This window comes from Crotalus tigris, unplaced genomic scaffold (genome assembly GCF_016545835.1).
Source record: "Crotalus tigris isolate CLP2741 ecotype Arizona unplaced genomic scaffold, ASM1654583v1 scf7180000018155.2402879, whole genome shotgun sequence".
NCBI classification, from domain to species: Eukaryota; Metazoa; Chordata; class Lepidosauria; order Squamata; family Viperidae; genus Crotalus; species Crotalus tigris.
Genome location: NW_024096851.1, coordinates 1,222,559 through 1,240,207, shown reverse-complemented (window position 1 = coordinate 1,240,207; position 17,649 = coordinate 1,222,559). Strand labels below are relative to the sequence as shown.

General features: G+C 39.4%; 1 protein-coding gene across 4 annotated transcripts in view; it reads right to left on the bottom strand.

Moving 5' to 3' along the window:
• Positions 1-17,649, bottom strand: part of OLFM3 (olfactomedin 3) — a 190,575-nt gene that overhangs the window by 42,672 nt on the left and 130,254 nt on the right. For all 4 annotated transcript variants that reach the window (XM_039348456.1, XM_039348455.1, XM_039348454.1 and 1 more), the window contains one exon: positions 5,779-5,925. Coding sequence is in view for 3 of the 4 variants with exons in the window: in XM_039348455.1 (XP_039204389.1) it covers positions 5,779-5,925 (147 nt within the window). In the remaining variant the exon portion in view is untranslated. The remainder of the gene's footprint in view (positions 1-5,778; positions 5,926-17,649) is intronic.

Below are 17,649 nucleotides of genomic sequence, written 5' to 3'. Positions count from 1 at the left end.
CCTCCTACCAGCTGGACAAGGGACTAGATAAGCAGGATGAGGGAGGGATTGTGCCTTACCTTGGCTGCGTCTCCCTTCCTCCAGCTGCCTCGTTATCAGAACAAATGGTTGGGATGGTAGAGGCTCCGTGGATGTGTCTGGAGGGGGGGAAAAGGGTGGTGCACTATGCCTATTATCCATACGGACTGGATGCTGGCTTGCTAAGTGGGGTGGGGTTGATGGGTGGAGCACAACTATGTAAAGCACTGGGAACAATTCACTCCCAGTGCTGACTGTTCCTTCTGTGTTTGGAGTTTATCAGCAGCTGGCAGAGGACAGCTGACAGCAAGGAAACTGGTGCTAATGGAAAGTGAATTTCAACATCTGATAGTTCTCCATGTTCTCCAGTGCAATGACCAGTCATCCCTGGAAACAATGAGAAGGTACTGGAGGAGGTACTTTCCACAGGTCTTTATGTTTTTAATACTCTAGGAGGGACTGCCTTCTTTCAACAGGGCTTCTCTCAAATTGGTCGATTAGCTACAGTTACAGACCCAAACTCATCCTTCAATTTCCTGAACGTTTTAGTTTTTTTGTCTGTAAACAAAAATGGATCCAGATACGCAGTACAGCACAGCACGTAGACTCCCTTCCACCTTGGAAAGATACCTCCCTACCTCCCTTCACAGTTCAGAAGTTTGTTGATTCTGAAAAGCAGATTGCGTTGTTTTTATATCCCTGTATCCAACAGCCAGTGTAAGAGGTGAAACGGCTAGGAACAGTGATGCCACAAGCCAACTGTTCAGAAAATGTTTGCAGCTACGTGGACTCATTATGCAACCTACTGAGAGATGTTCTGTCAGTTTTAGAGCTGAAATTATCTTGGAGAGCTCTCATATTGTGATTTGTTAGCTTGAGGTCTGGCACAGTCTAGCCAAAAACTTTGCTTTCTCTGCCTTTGTTTTTCTTTGTATGTGATGTTAGTCCCTCAATCACATCTTCTCTACTGCAATGGGAGGGGAGGGAGGAGGAGACCTCAGGATTTTAACATATCCCAGAATAACTGGAGGTCTTATGCTCTAATAACAGATCACCAAAACAAAGGCTGTGATTAATCTTGAAATCATCCGTTTTACTCCAGAGGAGTTGGTTAAGTGCAACAAATGTATTAAAGCAGGGGTCCCCAACCCCCCGGGCTGTGGCCCATTCAGAACCGGGCCACCGAAGCAGCGAGGGAGCATGCATGCCCAACTGTTTGTGCTTGTGCAAATGGAGCTGTGCGTGTGCACTTGACCACTACTCGTGTGGAACCGTCTCTGCTCCCCCACCAGCCTTCCAGAAAGACGGAAAGGTTGGAGATTGCTGTATTAAAGCACACAGTTGACAAATTTGGACAAGGTGACCTTGAAGAAATATCACTGTGAGTTACTAATTAATGCACCTTTACCTGAGCAAATGCTAAGAGGCAAGCAATAAGAGCAATTACAGTCCACTGTGATGCAATATGACTGTCCATCTTCATCACATAGGAAATGACTAGGGTCTTTTGCAATAGAACCTGGCAGTAGGCCACTCAGTGGAAAGGGAGCTCTATCGGATTGCCTATTTAGGGCTGTCAGAAAACAGCCTGCTGCTTGTGACAAAAGAATGCCCTCCGGTAGATCATCTGTCCAGGCAAGTGGCAGCATCTAGCTAATTTTGATTGATCTTGGAAAGCTTAAGCTCATTAGCACTTGGATGGGAGAGCATACACACACACACACACACATCTCATTTCTCTCAAGAAAATCTCAGAAGGTAGTGATGGCAGTGATGGCAAACTATTACTATATTATTGCCAAGAAAACAACATTCAAGGATTTCTTCAAGAGTTGAAGGAGTCTTTATCTTTAGCAAGAAATTAACCAGGTTGGAAGCTGATCATTCTTTTGCAACACTGGAGACAGAAAATGGATGTGAAGAGTAATGAAGAGGAACTTGATGGAGATTTGAATGATCTGTTGCCTAGACCAGGGGTCCCCAACCCACGGGCCACGACTCATTACCGGGCCTTGAGATGCTTGGAACTGGGCCGCAGAAGTGGCGGGGGAGCGCGTGCATCTCCACTTGTGTGAGCAGTGGGCAAGCGCACACATGCACGCTCCATTTGCGTGTGTAGTGGGTGCACGTGTGTGCCGATTGCGCAAATGAAGCTGTGCATGTGCTTGCATGTTGCTCACACGGAACTATCCCCCCTCCCCCTGGCTGATCTGCAAAGTCGGAAAAGATTGAGGAACTCTGATCTAGACAAAAGGGGCTGAAGTATTTTAAAAATCAATACTACAGGAAGACTAAAACTAGAGGAGGCCTTGATTTCCGGGAAAATCATTTACTAGAGTTCTCTTAGGGATTCATCATCATTTTCCCATTTCCATTTCTCCTTCTTCATTACTGAGGATTTCTAAAGAGCCCGTGAAACAAACACTTACAAGCAAATGCATATTGAAATCTTTGAGCCAAGGTGTTATTTCAGGGAGAAACCAGTGACTATTTTATAGCAAACATAGCTTGATTGTTGATGCTTTTGATGATAAAACAAACAATTGCTCTCTTTTAGCAACTTAACTTCATTCCCCAGCCCACCCCCACCATCTCCAAGGAATAGTAGTTTACTCATTTGGTTTCTGCAGTTGGAGTCATAAAATTTAGGGAGTTATTGAGAAACGGGAAAAAAAACCATTTATATGCAGCAAGTGCAAGCCTGGCATGTATTGTGTTATCATTCCTGAAAACAATTGATGGAGTTTAATAGCTTGAGCCTATTCAGCAGATTGAAATAAAAGAGTGTCTTGGGTTGTATTCCAGGTAACGGTTGAACTGAGTAGAGAATTGAACACTTGGATTTTCTGCAGGCATAGGTCAATAAGACAATGACCTTTGAAATAATAATATAAACAGGGATGCCACTTTTTTTTTTTAAAAAAAATGGAGAAACATGTTACAAAATGTGCAATGCATGGCCAGTATTTAACAATGCCTGTTGCCCTGGGCGAGAACCAGAAGCATTACTGTAAATAAAGATTCTAAAGGCTGACCAGTTTCCCATTTCTTATTTTTAATTACAAGAATTTTACAAAAGTTTAGTTGCCTAACCTTGTTGTAGAAAAAAAGGTGATAATGACAAAAGCTTGCACATCTGGCTAAGCTTGTCTGGCCTCAGTAACTTCATGGGTAGGCCTCCTTAGTACTCAAAAGGAGAGTACCTTGAAATAGCAGGACTGGATGTTGAAGGACTCTTGGGAAGATGATAGTGGTAAACCACTTACATGCACTTGTCAAGAAAACTGCCATGAAATCACTGGAAGCCCAGTTTGATTGGAATACCAAGAACTCAAGGAGTTTAGCATTTATGAGTAAGCACAATTATTTATTTCTTTTCAATGAATTATTCAATGCAGACCTTATGCATTGGTTCATACCTAAGTAGCTAATGGAATTTGAAAAGACACAAACAGGATAAAGCAAAATATTAAAATAGAGTAATGTTAAAATAATTTAACCACTAAAATCCTGGCTGAAGAGATATGTTTTAATTGCTCTCTCAAAAGTGGAGAGAATGGAGGTTAGGTGCAAATCTGAAGGGAAAGCATAAAAATCATGGAGTGACAGGCAGATGGTTTCTGTTAGCTTCTGTTGCACAAATATCCACACAGTGACTATTTGTATAAAAGTATGACTATGTGTTTACTGACTATAGAGAGGCATAAGTGAGTTTTCTGTTCTACCCAGTCACACCAACTCTCCAATGAGTTGGCTCAAATTGATGGGAATGTTCTTCTTTCACCCTGAAGCCATTAATATCTCCTTCTGAGACTACTAATCAAAGAGAAGAGGGCAATTCAGGGGACCTGATGGAACATGCTTATTCCTCCCCGAAGCTTCTGACTCTCCAAAATCACCTCTATGATCTGGATGGTGAGGATAAGCTAACAGCTTTTTCTCAACATTGTTTGGGTGGAGAAAGTCATGTTACTGAATCCTCAGTCAGAACTAAGACTGTAATAGGGGATGAGGAATGCAGAAAGACTAACTATAAAATTGTTTTGTTGGTCCCCAGCCCTTGCTGACGCAAAGTGTCATAAAGGTAACATCTGAGTCAAGCTCGACTCTTGGTGACTTCATGACCATGTCTTTCTCACTGTCAACAGTATGGAACTGGTTTGCTACTGCTTCCTTCTGGGATTTTACTTATTTATTTTATTTGTTTGTTTGCCAGCCCTGGACATTTTCTTACAAAAGCCTCTTGTCCAATTACTAATGGGGTCTGATCCATCTTTGCTTTTATAGTCAGGCATTACAATTCATTCATATTGCTCAGCAATTGCTTTGCTGGATCACTCCACTGCTTTAACACCTTGTTGGACTTGTTAGTAAGAAAGAATCAGAACAATGTAGCCAGGAGATGGGAATGTAATACTATCTGTGTCAAGAATGGTTAATGACAAAAGACACCAAAGACTGTGAGGGCTGATTGGAATTCAGCAAGGCCAGGTCAATGAATCATCCAGAGATGCAACAAATAGAGTACTATAGGATAGCCACAGCTACTTTATATCTAACTGAAATTATTCTCCCAAAAGTTCTGGCAGGATTCTTTGGGTAATTTTAGGGGTTATTTTCAGGATGCCCTTGCCAATTAAAATTAGGCTTTCTCAAACTGAAGGAATCTGTATACAATACAGCAATGCTCTCAATAACACTGCTTGTCTGGTTTTTATATCATTAATTGAAGGGCTCCAATTGTAGACTTTCTTATTAGCCTACGATTTTAGATTCTAGACTTTATAATCTAGATTTATGGACTCTTAATGTCCATTACATTCTGGATATTTCAGGGAACTTCTGATACGATACACGTTATAATTCTAAAAAGCAGGTGAGTAATTGGACCCTGAATGAGTCCATAAGGATTTAATGAATTAATTTCTTATTCCGTACTAAGATTTATTTCATGGAATTTACTGCAACTATACTGCTTTGAACATTATCATTTTATTTTAGATTACTAAAGTTAAACTTGCCTAATCATCATTAGATTCTTTATTGTCCCATTCCCAGTAATTTCTGTTTTCAGGACAACATAACAAAATAAATTACATCAATGAACCAGAATGTATACAGATTCCTTTCTTTGCTTTTGTCTGTAAATGCTTTTTTGCTGCTTACAGAAATATTTTCTTATAAATACTTATTAGGGAGACTGAAAGCACTGCAGACATACATTCTCATTTCCCAGAAATTAATGGCAAACTTGGTGCATAATCATTTTTGACTTATTATCTTATATATTCTAGAAAGTGTTTATTGTAGTGCGGCTGATTATTACATGGAGAAAGTGGTTAAGGGAAACTTTTTAAAATTGAAAACACATTATTTATGTAATGGAGAGACAGAGTTAGTGAGGGAAACAAATCTCCATAAATACCTTAATTTGAGAATGGACTGACTGCAGCTTCAGGCTTGCAAATCAGCCCTGGATGATATTTTTAGAACCAATATCCCAATACTCTGAGATGGAAAATACACTGAAAGTGCAACGTGTGCCCTTAGAATAGTGTTGCTGCAGTTTAGGAAGAAAAGAAAAGTTGACTTCTCAAAAAAGGGGAGGAAAATATTTTGCACCAAGTCTCTTGTACCATAATCTGTGTTCTCTTTAAATCAAAGTTTCTCAACCATGACAACTTTAAGATATATGGACTTCAGCTCCCAGAATTCCCCAGCCAGCATGGGGAATCAAAGGAACACAATGCATATGCTCACCTTCTCAAGCAGTTGCCTTAACTGCCTGCTCTTAGCATCCCTGGAGCATAAGTTTTGTTCTGGTGCAACCACAGTACAAATGCATCGTCCATCTGGGTCTTGCGCGGAACTATAAACCTGCCACCCTTCTTTGGGACTAATTTGAGTCTGAAAAGAAAAACAACACGATGTAGTAAGTGATGGGCTGGTACTGATGGAAATTGAACATTTTCAAATGACCCCCCCCATCAGTCAATGTCTTAGAAAATAAAAGATGCTTAAAAATGCGTAACTGCTTTAGAAAAGATGCACATAGTATCAATAACATCTTATTTATTTATTTTAAGTATTGATATAATTGCTTATCTTCCAGCCAACTCTTGGTGACTCCCAATCAAAGATTAAAAAAATCCATACCAAAAAAAATCTTTTTTAAAACCATAAAACACAATTGGTTAAAGCATAAAACATTCAAAACAACAAAAATCTTAGCACCAATCCATGCTAACATACCATCATCTAATCTCCCAATGCTTGGGGGAAAAGCCAGATCTTTAAGACTGAAAGGGTGGAACTGGATTTGCTTAATGACGGCATGATTTACTTTCCAACATTGCTGAATTTCAGGCGGGCAAGATATTCCATAAGACAGGGCATACTTTGTAGTTAGCATTAGGTGACAACATTTGCAGGAAGGAACCAGAAACATACCCATTTTCCTCACTTGATAGGATGGGATCTCTTTAGGGAACGGCTGTCCCACAGGTAGACCATGTGCCATGCAGGGCTTTAAAGGTGATGACCAAAATGAAAATATGCACCATCTTGCATATTCAGCTGATATTATTTCTCTGCCTCTTTTAGTTTAAACTTCTTTATCATCATTCAGAGTCCATTTCAGCTGTGATTGTACTGCTATCCTGCTCCTGCAAAAGCACTTAGTGTTTCTTTTGGTGTCATGTGTAGACACCAGAAGGCTTGGTCTAAGGTTGCACCAATACCAATGGATCTTCTGACAGGCACAGTGTCCTGCTCCTCTCCTTCATTTTTCCACTAGTGTGGCCTTGGGGTGACTAATTCTTTGATCTTCACCTGCACTGAAAATATAGAGGGATTTGCCCAAAACACTTTCCTTCTTCCTCCAATGTCATTCTCAAATTAAAGAACAACTGGGTATAGTGGTTGCGCTGCTGGATCTGGATAGGATGAGTGCTATTTATCTTACATCCACAGCAAGAGCTGTGGTGGCACAGTGGTTAAAATGCAGTATTGCAGGCTAACTTTGCCCACTGCTAGGAGTTTGATCCTGACCAGCTCAAAGTTGACTCAGATTCACATCCTTCCGAGGTCGGTAAAATGAGGACCCAGATCGTTGGGGGCAATATGCTGACTCTGTAAACTGCTTAGAGAGGGCTGCAAAGCACTGTGAAATGATATATAAGTCTAATTGCTATTGCTATCCCTGCTGAAAAAAATGAAAGTTGCTTGTTGTACTTACAGTTTAACTTATCCTGTTACACAAAGTTATTGGGCAGAAAAAAAAGCAGAAAACCAATGTATGTTGCTTTATATATTTGGATTGTTTGTATATTTGTAGCCTAGTATCTGGTCCACCTAACATCTGTAACCTGCTAAATTATTATTAGCCAGTCTGTATTGGATTTGTGGGAAAAATATCTGGATCACTTGAATAAAGTGCCAAAAACATCCTCTTTAATCTAGAAGTGGCAATGGCGATGGGTAGCTATACTTTCTTAACTGTTTTTAAATGGCTACCGCAGGCTATTGGCTACAAGTGACAGTGATATTTATTTATATATAAAATTTATTGGCTGCCCATCTTACCATATTGCTAGAGGAAATGAGGCCAAATTTCTTACACCCTGCCCAAATTTTATTTTATTTTATTTTAAAAAAAGAGATGCTCTATGCCTGCTGTAGGATTAATACTCGCATTTCATTAATTACTGCAGCTGAAACAGATGTAGCAGCTGCAGTAGTGGTGGTAGCAGTGGCTAGTAGTTAACAGCAACTACAGCAGTAATAAAAATGTTAGCTGCCAAATTGTGACAATCTGGGCTGGGGGATTGTGGAGGATCCCACAGATCCCAAAAGAATAAGGTAGGGGGCACAGTGGGCACTGAGTTCAGACTCTTCATCTTTATTCTCAAGTACAGTAAAGTTTAAATAACCACATATTTCTTTGCTCGTCCCTTTCCTTTTCTTCCTTGTTGACTCCTTTCCTTTTTCTGGTTCCAAACATTATCCTCGCTAAACTCTTTGCATCTGTTCTGTCTTCTTTTCTGCCAAATTAATGGGCAACCATTGCCCTTTTATCTTGTAACTGTGCAGTTTCTTCCTCATTGTTTGTATTTATTGCTGTTTTACCTGTTTTGACTTTTGTAAACCACCTTGAAATCACTGATAAAAGGCAGACCAATAAACAACACGTCTGCTTTAATTGGAAGCCTCCTCCCCATGGGCCAAGTGGAGGCAGTGACTCCAACGAGGGATTCAGAGCAGTGAATCAATTTGATTTTCCCCTGCACAGACATGTCTTTTGCTTTGTTGAATGTAGGCAGTTCTCTACATCTAGCTGACATTTACTTAAACAGGAAAGAGGCAAAAACGTGTGCCGTTTCTTTGAGGAGAATACAGTCTAGCTGGTTCCCAAGAGACCTAGAAACCACTCACCAATCTGTGAAAGAGGACAGAGGCTTCCCTAAAATGTTATGGGCCATGCACTAAACTCATTTCTCCTACATAAGATCCTGGATGTTAATTTATATTTGCTATATTCTTTCATCTAGTCTAGATTTGCCTAATTCTGTGGTGGTTCTTCACAATGTTGGTCATGAATCCTTTCTATTACCTGACATTCAGCTCTTCTAGAAACGTCACTTTTTCCTCCTCAACTTTAATAAGGGTCAAATTTATAGTGATGCACATAATCACTAATTGATATAATAATATTATAAGAAACATTGACTTTGTTTATTGGAAGCCAGCTGGGAAGGTGTCACACACGGTGACCAGGTGACCTGTGATGCTGCAATCATCATAAATACATGCCAGTTGATAAGCACCTGAATTTTGATCATGTGATCGCAGGGATGCTGTGATGGGAGTTAATGCGAGTACTGGTTCTAATTTGAGAACTACCTGTAATTATGTATTATACTACAAAGAATTTTCCTTTGAGTACAACATTGTGAATTTTCTGATCATTTCATTGAATAAACCTTGGTCTTAATGTTTGGAGAGAGGGAGAACTTCTGTCTCTGCCTGCTATGCATGGATTTTAAATATTTCTTCAGTAGCCTTTTTAAAAGTTAAAAGTCTCCAAAGTATCTTTCCCCCCTTTTAAATTAGGGAGATGTTTGAAGTCCTTGATCATTTAGTCACCCTCTTCTGCACTTTTTCCAAAGTTATAAAATCCCTTTTCAAAAGTGGCAACCAGAACTGTACAAAGTATTCCAAAGATGGACAGACGGATCTAAATTATATATATTTAAATTTATATAGATAGATAGATAGATGGATTGATAGATAGATGGATAGATAGATAAAAGAGGCGATCACCAGGAGATAAAACAACACGGTTTAATAAATAAAACCAAGCTTTTGATGCTAGGAAACTGCCATCATCGTCAGGGTATAGACCAGCCAGTTAAGAGACCTGCTTATAAACCTAGCCGCGCCTGCATTCTACGCATAGACCTCATAACAGGTCCCAGCCAGTTGATTCTTACTTCACTTACAGAACTGGATAGCTCCTTACTGCTTACATCCACGTAACCACCCACCTCCCCTTTCTCTTTGGTTCTTAAGTCATAAAAGCATCGTTTGTTTCCCGAAATTCCCGATAACACAAATGCAAATGAGCATAATATGCGCTGGGGGAGGGAAAGAGAGAAATGCCCCAAGGAATACAGGAAGAAGAAACATCTTGACAGCGTGGAGGAGACTTTAATTTCGGGAAACAAACGATGCTTTTATGACTTAAGAACCAAAGAGAAAGGGGAGGTGGGTGGTTACGTGGATGTAAGCAAGAAGGAGCTATCCAGTACTGTAAGTGAAGTAAGAATCAACCGGCTGGGACCTGTTACGAGGTCTATGTGTAGAATGCAGGCGCGGCTAGGTTTATAAGCAGGTCTCTTAACTGGCTGGTCTATACCCTGACGATGATGGCAGTTTCCTAGCCATCAAAAGCTTGGTTTTATTTATTAAACCGTGTTGTTTTATCTCCTGGTGATCACCTCTTTTATCAAAATGTATGTACCCAGGAATTGTTATTCTTTGATTTTTAATATTATTATATATATATTAGTTACACACACACACACACACACACACACACACACACACACACACACACACTGAGTTGATATCTTCCTGACACTATTAACTATGAAATTAGTGCTTTTTCTGCATAAACATCTAACTTAACCTGAACTGCATTTGCCATTTGGTTAACCAATCACCAGTTTATTGGTAAGGGAACACCACAGTTGTTAAGTGAACACAGTGCTCATTAAGTGAACCCTATGGTTGTTAAGCAAATTCATTTTCCCAAATGGGTGGGAAATTTTGCTGGAAACCAGAAATAATTGCAAGAAAGTGTCAAAAAATATCGCAAATTGTGATCCTGTAAGCACGGGATCCTGCAAACAGCTGTAAAAGTGAACTAGTTGCCAAGCTTCCAAACTAGGGTAATGTGATCATGAGTGTGTTCCCAGGTGTGCTCATTGTAACTTCACCAACGAGTTATAAGTAGCTCTTGGGAGGTCAGTCATAACTTCAAACAGTTCTTAAGTGACCAGTCATAAATTCAGGACCCATCTGTACAGTGATTCTTCTGAAGTTCTTCATAATCACATTTGGCTTTCATTCCCTGAATATTTTGGCACATGCAACATAGCCACTCAACAAGATAAATCAAGATAATTAATGAACATGTTAAAAGCATTGGCCCTAACATGGATTCTTGAGTGACCCCGCTTCTTACTTTTCTCCACTGGGAGCTACTCATTTATCTATACTCCTTACTTTCTGTGTTTAACTAGTTAGTAACCCATAAATGAGCAGAACTTTTTAAGCCACCAAAAAGGAATTTATACAAGATACTGTCGTAAGAAACCTAGGGATTTTTTTAAAAAAAATCTCTAGGATGGAACATTGACAGGATCATCTGCATTCATGTTCCTGTTGATATTTTTTTTTAAACCACTCTAGAAGAATATTGGGGAAGGATTTATTTTATGGATAAACCCAATTTTTTCCCCACCATGGCTTAATTCTTTGTGGGCTTAGCTATTTGTTCTTTAAGGTTTTTTTTTGTGAATTTCTCCAGAACAGATGTTAAGCTGACTAGTCTATAATTTTCTGATTCTCCTATATCTTTTTTTAAAAAGCTTGACTTCATTGGCTACTTTCAAATTCTTCTGATACTAAGCTGATTTGAGGGACAGGTGACAAATTTTGTTAACTCAGCAATTTCTCATCTGAGCTTTTGCAGAGGGCTTGGGTAGAAGGCATTTGAGCTCAACCAGTAGTCAGTAAAGAGTCCCAGGATGGGAGGGGGGAGATATTTTAAACCCATGTGGGCTACTGGTTAACTGGTAATAACTCCTCCTTGATAAGTGGTATAATAACTACAGGACGCGAATCTTCTATGCAGCTTCTGATTGAAGCTTTTGAAAACCTTACAGGCAACTATATTCCAGAAAACTCCTGCCCTGGCCCCAAGAATAAAATTCAGAAAAAGATACAGTAGAAGTTTTCAAAAGATTTTTTCCAAAGTTCCATTCAAAAACATTGCAGTACAACAATGTACCTTCCAAACCAAGCATGTCAATGCATCAAATTCAACCCACCATGGTTCCATAATATATTTCATTCAATCTTCAAACAGATCAGGCACACTTGAGTAGATATGACCTTTTAAGCTATGCTGAAGTTCTTTTTCAAATATGAATGTTTGATCCCAGATTAATTTGTTTAATAAAAGACAGAACCATCTCTAGCTGACCAACGATGGGTCTATAGAGGAGCCCTTTTCATTTCTAAGAGACCACAGCACCAGCAGTTTTTTTTTTCACATCAAATGTTTGAAAACATGTACTATTGAATGCAGTGTGGTAGCATCTTGTACATTTAGAACATGAGCATCACATTTCAATGCAATGTTGAAAATGAAGGGGAAGTAAACATTTGAAAATTCACATACCATATGCCACAACTGTATAGTTGTGGAAAAGGTGGAGGATTAAGTAGGGAATTTTACATTCTTTTTTAAAAAAAACAAGGCAGGGAAAGTACACACTGTATGGCCTCTGGAATATGTTCTAATTTCTTTATCGGCAATGGCCATTAGAGGTGTGTTTCTGCTTTCCCCTTTTTGTAATTGGAGATCAAATCATTTACAAATAATAATAATAATACATTCTCATAGTTATATTAAGAGATTATACCTGCTTCTTCCCAGAAATGGAGGCAGAGGTTTTCTTTAGGTAAAACAAATAATCCAAGAAGAAGAGTGCAATGGCTGATTATATAGAAGACAACCAAAATTTACACGCATTGATGTAAGTTAAAAAAAATTGGAACTGCTGAATCTTTTCCTGGTTGTTTTGCTTCCCTAATGTACAACTCTCCACAAGTACTCCACAAACGCATGGCACAACACCGGAGAACTAACTCATCAGCAAGTCCATCTACACCTGAAAGACAAGGGCCGCTACTTTGAAGACAACAAGGTTCACATTCTGGACAGAGAGGACCACTGGTTTGAAAGAGAAGTCAAAGAGGCTATCTGTGTTAAAACTGAACAGCCCTTTCTCAACAGAGGGGGAGGGATACAACACCAACTATCTCCTGATTACAAGTCACTCTTTCAGCAGTCCCAAGATAGCTCCACACTCATTTGCACTCTTGAGGACACAGATTAATCCCCAAGAAGTTTCAAGGATTCTCAGAATGTTAATGACTGGCTGATTGAAAAGGGTGTAAATCCTTCCTTCCCTACTAGTTAGTTAGAACTGAAGAAGCTTCCCAGAAGAGAAGTGAAACGTCTTCAAGAAAGTCCAGTTTGTTTGAAAAAAAAAAGCACTTTTGGGACAACCATGACCTGGATGCCTGAGAATCTCCAAAGACATTGTTTAGTGAAGGTAATAAAGTAAAGGTAAAGGTAAAATATTTGAATGGTGTCAAGTTTTCTTTCCAGTCGAGTCTGAGTCTATGGGGCGGTATTATCTGTTTCTTAGGCAAGGAAGCCAGCATTGTCTGAAGACATTTTGGTGGTCCTGTGGCCAGCATGACTATATGCTGAGGCGCACAGAACGCTGTTACCTTTCCATCAAAATGATACTTATTTATCTACTCGCATCTGCATGCTTTTGAACTGCTAGGTGGGCAGGAGTTGAGGCAAGTAATGGGAGCTCATTTTGTTTGCGTGGCACTCAGATCTCAAATCCGGGCTGTCAGTTTTCCAGGTGACAAGCTCAATGTCTTTAACTGCTGAGCCATCGTGAGCCCAGCAAAGGTAATAAAGACATGCCTAAACTAAAACCAAGTGATCTCTTATACTCCTAAAACCACATATAGATCAAAAGTTATAGATCTCTTCATTCCAAACATATATAAGGAGTTATTTGGAATTACAGAGAATCCACAGACAGCTAAGAGGTGACTTGTAAGAAATAATCAGATGAACTGAAGTGTCAAGAGAATTGTATATCCCAAAACTAAAACATAAAGCTCAACTTTAAAATATTTTTTCACTTAAGTTAGACAGCAGCTTTCAGGATATTATATGCTGGTAATACTGCAAAGGAAATTAGCATTGAAAGAACATGACTCATTATGGTATCCCTGACATATGCATACTCTCCCTTGCCTTAGAAACCTCTCTGAGCCTGATGGACTCTCAGTTCCTTTCACCAAGAACCTCCTTTGGTATTCACATGAAATCTAAGTCCCTACAATTTCAATCCCTTGGTCTAGTCCTGTCTTTGGAATCTAAGAGACCATACCTGCTTTTTCAGCTATTTCAGAATAGAATAGAAAGCTGGATATATTCAGTTCCAAAACATTTCAAGGTCCTTGTCATCAAAATTGCTTCAAACTTGCATTCTGCGACAGAAATTCTACACTCATTACACATGGGCATCCCAGGTAATTTTGCAAGCATATTAATATCTAGCTAGCTAGCTTTATGAAAAGTCCAAGAATCATGTTCAAGTCAGTCAATCTCTGAATTTGTACATTTATAGCATTTTGTATTATTTTAATTGGGGGTGGGAGGAGGGAAATTAAAGTATAGGATATAATGAAAGTATGGGTGCATGAATCCTTTCCCTTATTCATATCACAGGAACAATCTAAGAGCTACAAACCATAAGAGGGACATCAACCCAGCTGCCAAACTCAAAAACAACAGCATCAGCTGCTATCAGTTTGCACACAATGTTTTTTGCGGGGGAAAAAAGCTGTCCTTTAAATATATGGAATTTCACAAAATTGAACCAATATGGCACAGTGGTGACAACAGTTCTGCTCATCCAAGTATCCTCCAGATTTCATGTGACCATGAATCCAGAATGCCCAGCCAGTGTAGGCTTTGGAATTCTGGATGTTGTAGTGTTAATTTAGTAGAAAGGTCTTCAAATTTCAAAGGCCAGAGAGATACAGCTGGTAAAATCTTATTTTAATATTTAGGTGTGAAGCTTTTGGGATAACCTTACATGACAAAAGAGTACTTGTTATTTTAAGAATACAGATGGGGCACATATGTAATAGAAAACAACAAACAACATTTTGGTTGTTTTGCAATAACACACACAGTATCTGGATGTATATAATTAACTCTGCCATGTTTCTTCAAGTAGAACTCAGCTCCCTGTGACTTCATGGTCACAACAACAGTGTTCCAATAGCTAAAAGTTTGCCACAAAGAAGCACCCGAGGGCAGAACAAGAAGCAATGGATAGAAACTAATCAAGGAGAGAAGCAACCTAGAACTAAGGAGAAATTTCCTGACAATTAGAACAATTATTCAGTGGAACAACTTGCTTCCAGAAGTTGTGATTGCTCCAACAATAAGAAGAGGTTGGACAACCATTTGTCTGAAATGGTATAGGATTTCCTGCTGAGCGGGGGGGGGGGTGTTGGACTAGAAGACCTCCAACATCCCTTCCAACTTTGTTATTCTATTCTATTCTATTCTATTCTATTCTATTCTATTCTATTCTATTCTATTCTATTCTATTCTATTCCTGTAGGACTAATATGATAGTGGTTTCTGCTCCTTTCTTCCAGGATGTTTATTTATTTTCAACAATGCCAGTGGTGGCGAACCTATGGCACAAGTGCCAGAAGTGGCACTCAGATCCCTCTCTGTGGGCACGCGCACCGTCGCCCCAATCCTAGGCCTTCAGCTGGGTTTTATAAAACCTTTTTGCTTTAGGCCTCCACTGCCATGTGCAAAAAAAAAAAAAAGGTTCAATCAATCAATTTCAACTTCTCGTGTGAAAAAAAAAGATCTTGCAAAGTTGGAATTGATTGATTGAACTTTTTAGTCCAACCCAGTCTGCCATTACCACTGCATCCACGGGCCACCCAATGGGCCAAACCCAGCCAATGGGCCACACCCAACCAATGGGCCACACCTACTCAGCACCCGACGATGCATAAGTGGGTTTTGGGTTGCAGTTTGGGCACTCGGTCTCTAAAAGGTTCGCCATCACTGAACTATGCAGTCTATTATACTGCCCCGATATTGGTTGGATGTCTCCAATCCAAGTAATAAAGAAGAATAACCCTTTAGCTTTTTTCAGAATGCAAAGTTCTTGAAAAGTAGTTGCTGTCACTTAGTTGTCTATGATGCCCTCAAGCAAAGCTCAACTTCTGGTGACTATATGGACATATCTATATTGCTTTCTTGACAACAGTGTAGAAGTCATTCATCACTGCCTTTTTCTGAGAGGTTATTTTCAAGTTCCTAATCTGCTTAGAGCACTAAAATTCCCACTAGTCTTTCATGTGAATACTAAACCAGCCCAATTCTGCTTAGCTTCTGATCCCAGATGAGGATATCTAAGTACTACCTAGATTTCTGTAAACAGACCTCAATAGTATTAATTTTAAATACCAGAAAAATCTAGAGGAAAAATGGCTAACAAATACTGCTATATAGGAAATTCTTCTCCAAGGGTTGTTCTTATGCTTTTTAAATTTTCTTTATTTAAAACTCATCTTAAGAACTCTGGGCAGTCCAAAACCGTGATACAAAAAACATTTTATAAAAAAATAAAAATGACAAAAATAGACACAGAAACAACACAAATCTGGCACTATAGCCAATCTCCCTTGATGTAACCCACCCCACACATTCTTCCAACTTCAACTTTACTTTATCCCAACACTTGGAAAAAAGGGCAGTTATTCATGGCTTTCCAGAAAGTGAAAAGGACAGAGATCTGCAAAATCTCAAGGGATAGTGTGTTCCACAGATTACAGGCTGTCATGTAAAAAAAAAAAAAAAAAGGACACATTTCCTAGGTCCTGCAAGATGGCAACATCTAAAGCAGGGGTCCTCAACCTTGGCCACTTTAAGACGTGTGGACTTCAACTCCCAGAATTCTGGGAGTTGAAGTCCACACGTCTTAAAGTGGTCAAGGTTGAGGACCCCTGATCCAAAGGAAGGGAACTGAAGCACATCTACTCTATCTGATCTGATGGACACAGGGAGAGGCAATCCCACAACTTAGCTGCCCATGTAAGGCTTCAAAGGTGGTAACCAGCACTTTGAATTGTATGCAGAAGAAAACTGGGAACCGGTGCAGTTCATACAATGGAGGTGTAACATGGACAAATCTAGGGTCATGTAGCACTGCATGCCACTGCATTTTGGAACAATTGTAATTTCTGGGACAAGCCCCATTGCAGCAGTCCAACGGGAAGTGACCCAGGCATGAATGATGGTGAGCAAGGCCTCCTGATCCAGTATAAAAGCTTATGTTGATAAACCAACATAGTCTTTGCATAATAGGAGGCAACCACACACCACTTTAGCTGGCTGTCTTCAGTAGGTCAGCGGTTCAAATCTCACCGGCTCAAGGTTGACTCAGCCTTCCATCCTTCCGAGGTAGGTAAAATGAGGACCCAGATTGTTGGGGGCAATGTAAATATATATATACATTGCTTACTGGTGTACACCGCTTAGAGAGTGCTTGCACTTAAAGCGGTATATAAGCCTTATAAATAAATAAATAAATAAATAAATAATTTGAGTAAAAGTGAGATTTATCTATTGTTGGATGACTGTCCTAATTCTGTGAGCCTGTGAAAGTCACAGCTACACAAAGATACATGGCAACCAGTGAGACCTTATTTATGTCGTTCAAATACCTGATTGCATTATTATTAATTCTGTAGAATTTATTGTAATTCTGGAAAGAAATTTTTATAGATAACTGCCTTTTTAATTCTTTGCCAGATGAAGTTGGGGTCTGAGAAGTGATCACATCAGCAAGAAGAATCCGAGAAGGCTCTATTTGAACTGCTTGTAAGAACATCAAAATATCCCTTGGGATCCCTTTGCACATTCCATTTTCAAGATGTCCATGTCTTATTTACAATGGTTGCAAGCCAGCACATCATGTCACCTGGTTTTCCCTGAAAAAGCTTATAATTAAAACAAGCAAAACAAAGTAAAACAGGCCATAAAATCAAAAGCAAGTAGAAATAAACAAACAAATAAAACTACATCCAAATAAAAACCTCACTACCGCCCCAAACAGACAAGATACCAAACTTAATACCATCAGACAAGGCTGCTGTTTTATAATAACCAGACAATAAAAAGGCTCCTATTTATTTCATGGTGGTATC